Here is an 8637-nt window from a genome sequence, read left to right on the forward strand (position 1 = left end):
AATTTTCGTCCTGCTAGTTGTTGCATCCATTTATAATGCAAAGTTGGAGTCTCAAACAACAAACCAACAAGTAAAGCCTAGTTAAGTTCCATCGAATAACTGTGATGAATACTTTTGACATATTGTATTGTCTTTTTGAAACATTCTTACATTGCAACTTTTTAGAAATCATGGAAGGCAAACACCCATCGGACGATTTATAAATAGTGCCTCAATAAGCAAAATGCATTTTCTTGTGGTCAATATCTACGATCAATAAATCACCACCACGCGTCAATGGTTTCACCCTATATCAGATTTGATTATTTGTTAAAGTTGCATATAGAGCGATAGCAACAATTGAATGATTAGTCAATTGCATACCAACAAAGAGATCAAATTGCATCCCCATCAATAATTCACGAAGGCCAATAGCTAACCTTTCTGAAATGGTGGCTCAAGCATTGTAGGTGACTGTGAATGCCTTTTTGGCACAAAGATCAAGATGATCATAGTGTATATAATTTCAATTTTCATTGTCGGCTTGTAGTTCTGCTAAGAGTTCAAACAAATCTCTATGTATACCATGTACACATATAAAACCCCGTGAAATTTTATAATTATATATATATTCTATGTGTGTGTATGTGTGTATGTATATATGAATGTATAAATATATAAATATTTTAGTCTATGTATAGGAACATAAATATGTAAGTATGTATACATGTATGTATAAGCATATATACGATGCAGGTTGATGGCAGATCTACAATTAAAATTAGAAGAAACAAAAAAGAAAGATGGGAAAATTAGATGAAAGAGAGCAATAAATGGACCGGCAGCTTTTTTTGCTTTTCACTCTCATAAAACGCCAATGTTCATATCTACATTTGTCGGTGGAATAAGTAAGGAATCTGAATAAAGTGAGTAGACCTTTAGGAAATAAATAGGAGATAGGAATTTAACTTATGGTACAAATTACAGATTATGTGTCCACATCTAAATACCATTCTGAGATAACTTATTTTGAGGCCAAATATAAAAGATAAAAATTATTTATTGAAACAAACCCAATATTTTTATGAGCACTAACATACCCTTCTACTTAGGAAATCTTTTAGAAATTTATTTTCGAAAGCTCTCGAACAAAAAATGATCCAATAATTTTATGCAAGAATCCGAATTGGACTAATCAGTTTGTTTGTCGATTTAGACAGGATGAGGTGGATCAATGACAAAGAAAGGGGAAGAGAGGAAAAGAGTTTATTTACATAAAACAGACTTGATTTGGGCAACAATGGGTTGATTTGGATAAGTTACGTATATGTAATTGCGTGGCTGTAAATAAGCAACAAATACTCATGTACTCATGTAACTATTATGACAATTGATCTCCAACGTTACTAAATATCTCTGACAATTGATCTCCAACAGTTTGAACTTGACATATTTTAAATTGTGAGGCCCTTGGTCCCTCGTGAACGTTGGATGTGAGTCCAAACTTTCTCAAATTTTAAGTTACTTTCTGGAACTAATTTCTACTACTTTTCTTTGGGTGGTCAGTCACAACACTGTTCAGACTTTTATATCATCTGTACGGCTAGCCTGTATCATCTGTAAGGCAATGAAAGTCTCTCTTCCCAGGTCCCATCAAGTTGGCAACTTGGCTTTGTTCGGTTTCACTTTTTCTTATCAGTGAAATGGAAGTGAATGCTGAACGCTCAGCGGTTTCCAAAAAATTCCCTTAGGAGAAAAGTCTTTTACAATGTGCTTTGAGAATTCAGGTAATTTCTCGTTATTTAAAGGTTATGCATTTTCTTTTGGAGAAAATTGCAATTTTGGTACTAAATGCTTGAAATATCGATAGTTTTAAAGTTTGTAAAGTTTAAACGAAAGCGAATCTAATACCAAATAATTTAATCTCTATACACATTTTGTCCAATTGATCAGTTTTGACAAATTATTACCAGAATTCAGCCACGTGAGTAGCACATGTGAGTGGCTTATTTTGAGAAAAAATCAGCAAAAAAAAAGAAAAAAAAAAAGGCTTGTGGTCACAATCTATAATTAAAGGGCACTATTTTTTTCTTATTTTTTAAATTCTTTTCAAAATTTAGCCTGCAGAATGTGCTAATCACGTGACCGAATTCTAGTAATAATTTGCCAAAATCAGTCAATTGAACTAAATGTGCTTAGAAATTAGAAATAGTAGATTTTTTTTCTTTTTCTTCTATTTTTTTATATAGAATTAGCCGTTGGCAAGTGCTACTCACATGGCTGGATTCTAGTAACAATTTATCAAAACTAGTCAATTGGGCTAAATATTTGGCATTAGATATTGAAATATTTGGCATTGGATTTACTTCGTCCAAACTCTGGAGGACTAAAACCTGTAATTTTCTCTTTTCTTTTGTGTGGGTCTAGTGGCCTAATAAGTAATAATGCCCGGCTCTTTTGACCAAGTACCGAGAAAGACTAATAATCAACGCTATAATTTTGAAACTCAACAGGCTGCAAATTGTTACATCCATCTGCAAAAGCACACTAAAAACAAAGGACTAGTTGCCAAAATGTTGTCTGGTTCTCAAGGTAAATAAAATATCAAATGAATAGAAACAAAACAAAGACCAAAAATTGTCTACATTTGTAGTTTAATAGTGAAGAGTTATTATTATCAAAAAAAAAAAAAATAGTGAAGAGTTACTCTTGATTCTCACTGTAATAGCATGAGAAGAAATTTGAGAAGAATACATTCCTTATTCTCCAGTTTTATTTCCCCGGTCAAAGCCATTGTAATAGAGCCTCAAATTTGTAAGCATTTGACTATCCACTTGCAGAAAAACTTTTCAAAACAGTAGTGTTTTATTTTACTAAATCACGAAAAGTAAAAATCCAACCTAGTTTGCTTCTCTAACTAACGTTATTGTTTGTATCCCTTTAGCTTTGACAATTTGTTTCCATCCAGTAATTGCTTGCGCCTCTCTCTCTATTGGAAGTTCTGGTTGGTGGGAACTTTCTTGGGTCCCAACAGCATTATTAAGGCGGGTGCATTTTATTGGCTTAATTGGATTCACAAATCGAAACCTATCAATTCTTAGATACTGCAGCCGCAGGGCTGTCTCTTTCTCTATCTTTTGTGCAAGCTTCTTGTGCTTTTACCTTGCCTGGAAAAATGGCTCTTGCATCAGTCGGAGGCTCTCTTCTCTCTGCTTTCCTTCAAGTGCTGTTTGATAGGATGGCGTCCCCAGAGCTCCTGAATTTGTTTCGTAAGCGAAAAGCTGATGATGAGCTCCTCAAGAAGCTCAAGATCAACTTGCTGGCAGTTGGAGCAGTGCTTGATGATGCAGAGAACAAGGAAATAAGCAGCCAAGCTGTCAAGGAATGGCTTGAAGAGCTTCATGAAATTGTTTACCAGGCAGATGATTTGCTCGATGAGATCAACACTGAAGCTCTGCGAGTTAAGGTGGAATCTGAGTACAAAAGCTCAACCAGCTTCCTGGTAAGTGCTTCCACTTATATTTCATCTTTCAGTAATCAGTTCTTTAAAAGGATTATGCCTGAGATACAAAAAGTTGTGATTAGCCTAGAGGGATTTATACAGCAAATTAATCCCTTGGGCTTGCAAGTTGTTGAATCGAAAATACAATCATGTCGACTGCCTTCGACTTCTTTGGTCGATGAGGATGCTGTGTATGGTAGAGATGTTGAGGAGGAAAACATAATCCAAATGTTGTTGTCGGAGGATGAAAAGGGAGACGATGTCAGTGTAGTTTCAATAGTTGGCCAAGGTGGGATTGGTAAGACTACCTTGGCTCAATTGGTTTACAATGATAAGAGGGTGAAGAATCATTTCCCTACCAAGGCATGGGTTTGTGTATCAGAAGAGTATAATGCCACCAGGATAACGAAGGAACTCCTTAGGGAACTCGACATCTCATTTTCCGACTCCGGTGAGAGTTTGAATTCCCTTCAGGTTAAGCTACAACAAGGCCTAACTGATAAAAAGTTTCTTCTTGTACTGGATGATGTTTGGAATGATGACTACGATGAGTGGTATAAATTGAAGATGCTGGTCAAGGGTGGTTCTGAGGGAAGTAAGATAATTGTGACAACAAGAGATGAGAGAATTGCACTTATGATGGGTCATAAAATGTCCATTCATCATTTGGGTTTGTTATCTGAGGAGGATTCTTGGGTCGTATTTGAGAAACATGCATTTGGAGGCAAAGACAATGAAATACGGCCAGAACTTGAAGTGATAGGAAAAAAAATTGTGAACAAGTGTGAAGGGTTGCCTTTGGCTGTGAAAACAATTGCAGGGCTTTTGCGTTCAAGAAGCACGGTTGAGGAGTGGGAAGAGATTTTAAGAAATGATTTATGGAACCAGACAAGAAATCCGAATGGCATCTTGCCAGCGTTGAGATTAAGTTACATGCATCTTCCTTCCCATCTAAAAAGATGCTTTGCTTACTGTGCTGTGTTTCAAAAAGATTTCTGGTTTTCTAAACAGGAAATAATTCAGTTATGGCATGCTAATGGACTTTTGGAGCGCCCAAGAAATAATGAAAGTATTGAAGACATAGGTGAAGTGTACTTGCGGGAATTGAGATTGAGGTCATTGTTGTGGCAGTCAACCGACAATACATTCTCTATGCACGATCTTATCAATGATTTGGCTAGATTTGTTTCTGGAAAATATTGTCTCAGGTTGGAAGATCATTACCCGGGCTATGGTACAACAGCTAGAGTACGTAACTTCACATATTATCCTAGTTATTATGACACATTTGATAAGCTTAAACTCTTGAGGGAGGCCAAGAGTTTAAGAACATTCTATCCAGTTTGTAGGAGTAACTTTGCTTTCAGAGATGAAATAATAAGCAACAAATTTTTACATGATGTGTTGCCCGGATTCAAGTCCTTAAGGGTTCTATCATTGTACAATCGAAGTATACTTAAGTTGCCTGACTCGTTTAGGCATTTCAAGCAACTTCGAATCCTGAATCTGTCTCATACACCCATAGAAAAGCTACCGGACTGGATATGTACCATTTATAATCTACAAACTTTGTTGTTGTCAGATTGCGAACACCTTGAGGAGTTGCCCAAAGATCTAGGAAAGCTAATTAATTTGTGTTTTCTAGATATTAGTGGGGTCCCGCTGAAGAAAATGCCAATGAAAATGGGTAGACTGAAAAACCTTCAAGTTTTAACTGCTTTTGTGGCAGGCAAGGACTATGGTTTGACAATTGAGGAGTTGGGAAAACTTCCTATGCTTGGCGGTAAGCTACTCATTTCTGGGCTGGAAAAAGTTTCTGGTGGAAGAGAAGCATCAATGGCAAACATAAAGGGCAAGAACCAGCTTGAAAGTTTAACTTTGAAGTGGAATGATGATGGTGATGGTTCGCAAGTTGCCAGAGATGTGCTTGATGGTCTACAGCCTCATTCAAGTATAAAACATTTGAAAATCAATGGATATTGTGGGACAAGATTTCCTAACTGGCTGGAAACCCCTTCATTTTGCCATATAGAATCCATAAGTCTGATCAATTGTGAATATTGCTTACGCTTGCCCGCACTTGGGCAGCTTCAGTCCTTGAAATCCCTTGAAATTGTTGGAATGAGTAACATATCAGCCTTGACCGAAGACATGTATTATGGGGACAATTGTGAAATTAAACCTTTTCCATCTCTCAGAAAATTCAAGATTGAGAATATGCAACAGTTGGAGAAATGGGATATACCAGAAGGTGAAGTCTTTTGCAGTCTTGAAGACCTCTCTATAATTGATTGCCCCAAACTCGTTGGAGAATTGCCCAAACAACGTTCATCACTCAAAATACTGGAGATATCTGGGTGTGACAGGTTTGTGCTCAGTAATGGTCGATTGAGCATCTTGGACGAACACATTCAACAACTCTCATCTCTTTATCTGTTGACTGTTTCACGCATGGAGAATCTGAAAGAGCTATCCCCAGAACTGAACAAGTTAGCCTGTCTTGAGTGGTTGAAAATTAGAGATTGTGACTCTATCAAAGTTGTCTCGCTTGGCTTGTTCCCCATGCTAAAAGATGTTGACATTGGTAACTGCAAGGGTATGGAGATGCTCTCCGTTCTTCCACGTGGGATTGGGAATCAAAGTAGTAGTCTAACTTCACTTCAATCCTTGGAGATCTGCGACTGTGATAATCTAATGTCTTTTCCAGATGAGGGATTGCCAGCTCCCAACTTAAAGTCGATGTGCATCGCATGTTGCAAGAAGCTCAAGTCACTGCCGGCAAGGATGGAATCACTTCTTCCATCTCTTCAAGGACTCACATTAATCGGTTGTCCAGAAATTGAGCGCTTTCCAGAGGGGGGTTTGCCCACCAGCCTACAAGGACTTGGTATTACCGTTTGTGGAAAGCTCCTGACAAGTCCAAGAGAGTGGGGTTTGATGAGACTCCCCTGTCTCCGAATATTGTGCGTTCATATCATGGATGAAGCAATAGAGTCCTTTCCAAACGAGGACTGGCTGCTGCCTTGCACTCTTGAAGATCTCACACTCGAGGTAGGTGAGAATATCAAAACGCTAAATTATTCGGGTTTTCAACACCTCACCTCTCTTCAAAATCTACGAATCATTGGGTGCAGTCTCCTCCAGTCGCTCCCAGAAGAGGGACTGCCTGCCTCCCTCACTAAACTGGAAATCTGGGACTGTCCACTGCTGAAACCAAGGTTAGAATGGGAGAAAGGACGAGACTGGTCCAAGGTTGCCCACATTCCCTGCATAATAGTCGATAAAGAATTGATCCCATGACAGACACGGTGCCAATGTGGCGGCTCCCGAAGTTGCAATTTAAGGTACTTCTTTTTGTTTTTTCCATTTTTGAAGATTTTTTTAGTTTCTCAGAAAACTATGAAGCCAAAATTTACTCATGATTTGCTATAGGAATCTTTTCTTGTTATAATATGATATGTCTCCTACTCTAGGCAGTATATCATTTCTGGGTTTGAATTTTATGGACCATTCACTGCTATCTCGCCCTCAGTTATTGCAGGAAGAGGAAAGAGAAGATTGGTTGAAGATAGTTCGTACTTTGTTGTGGATGTTAGCGATGAACTGAAGGTGAAGTCCCCCTAATGTTTCAGTGACTTGCAAGTGGGAATGCGTTACATCCTTGATGGGTGGTTACGGTAAAATTATCTTATGCAAGCACTGTGGATAACTTTCAATTGTAGGTAATAGCCGGCAAGGAAACCCAAAACCCGATAACCCATTCAACCGTTCATTAATTTAAAGGATGGATTACGTGAATTGGGTTATAGGTTTTGTTGGGTTGGATAAAAAATTATTCAATGTATTCTTTGGACGGGTTGAATTTTTTATTTGGCACCTAATAATACTCAAACTGTTTAAAAATAATTCAAAACAATAAATACAATATTCAATACACATATGTCCAACCACTTTTATTGGACATGTGTTAACAATTTATTCACCAATTTGTATTGACATTTCTAATATTTACGTTTTCAATTAATTTTTAAATTTTTATTTAAAAGAAAAAAGAATCTTAAAATAAAAACTCATGTTTATTTTACTTTTACGACAGCAGTTAACTTGTTCAACTTCTAATTGATTTATCATGCCTTTTAAGAATATGTTATTCGAGATAACCTAATAATAATATGATCCAATCCAAAATCAATTTAATTTAAATGAGTTTAACAATAACCCATTTAAATGAAAATGCAATATCAATCCGCCCAACCGCCAAATATAACCTCCTTATGCCCTAATTCTGTTGCAGTTTCGTACTTTGTAATTGTTGTTGAGGCATTTACTTCTACTACATTTAGTCTTCTGTTGAAATGAAATGCATAATAAAGTGATTTATATCATATTTCATGATTTGTATAGGTTTTAGTGTATCAAAGCGTAAACTAGATCAACATTGGCAGTTCAGTGCAGTTTTGGAACATCGACTGTAACTAGAGTTATACAACATTTTTTTGGATGATTCTTGGTGCAGAAGAACATGAGATGAAGGTCTACAATTTTCGTGAAAGGACCAAAACCGAGTTCGAATGTTTGATGGGTCGAAAATGGATGAGAAGTTGAACGTGATTCTGATCCTACTGTTCTGAAGCAGTCGCGGCTTTTACTTCGTATTTGGAGTTTTCCGAATTAAATTGTTGTTTATCATTAACTTCTTCCTAATTCTTAATGCTATTTTCAATTTGACTAAGATTGCTTAACACTGAATCGATTGATTAGAAGAATTTAATTCGGATAGGGGGCTTGAATTAATGATTATGATTTTGCTAGTGGGCCCCTTTTTTTTTCTTTTTTTTTTTTGGTGTCATGTATGTTTGCTTTATTGCTTAGCAGGAATTTGAAACTTTTTCTTGCACTTAGTTGCACTTCTATACATTTTGCGTCTTGCGAAATGTATAGCAACACCCCATACATTTTGTGATTTTTCCAAGCTATAGTCAAACCTATTGAATGGTAAAACGTCTATCAATGCCTCTCACACTAATGGTCGTTAGAAAATTAGAAATGATGCTAAAATATGCATCCGAAAGCTCCAAAATACTCTTTTGCAAATTGACTTTATTATATTTGGGATAACATTTGAAACCTCTCATGTGCTCTCTCTTAATATCACC

General features: G+C 36.8%; 1 protein-coding gene across 1 annotated transcript; it reads left to right on the forward strand.

Moving 5' to 3' along the window:
* The first annotated feature begins 3130 nt into the window (after positions 1–3130).
* LOC113760512 (putative disease resistance RPP13-like protein 1) lies at positions 3131–7276 on the forward strand. The gene is made up of 2 exons (XM_027303119.1): positions 3131–6825; positions 7014–7276. The coding sequence occupies exon 1, from the start codon at positions 3155–3157 to the stop codon at positions 6779–6781; it is 3627 nt and encodes a 1208-aa protein (XP_027158920.1). The 5' UTR covers positions 3131–3154; the 3' UTR covers positions 6782–6825; positions 7014–7276.
* The last annotated feature ends 1361 nt before the right edge of the window (positions 7277–8637 follow it).

Source organism: Coffea eugenioides, chromosome 2 (assembly GCF_003713205.1).
Source record: "Coffea eugenioides isolate CCC68of chromosome 2, Ceug_1.0, whole genome shotgun sequence".
Classification (NCBI taxonomy): Eukaryota; Viridiplantae; Streptophyta; class Magnoliopsida; order Gentianales; family Rubiaceae; genus Coffea; species Coffea eugenioides.

Bases quoted from the DNA above. Each gene is read 5' to 3' on its own strand.
- LOC113760512 (XM_027303119.1), top strand. From the start codon at position 3,155: ATGGCTCTTGCATCAGTCGGAGGCTCTCTTCTCTCTGCTTTCCTTCAA.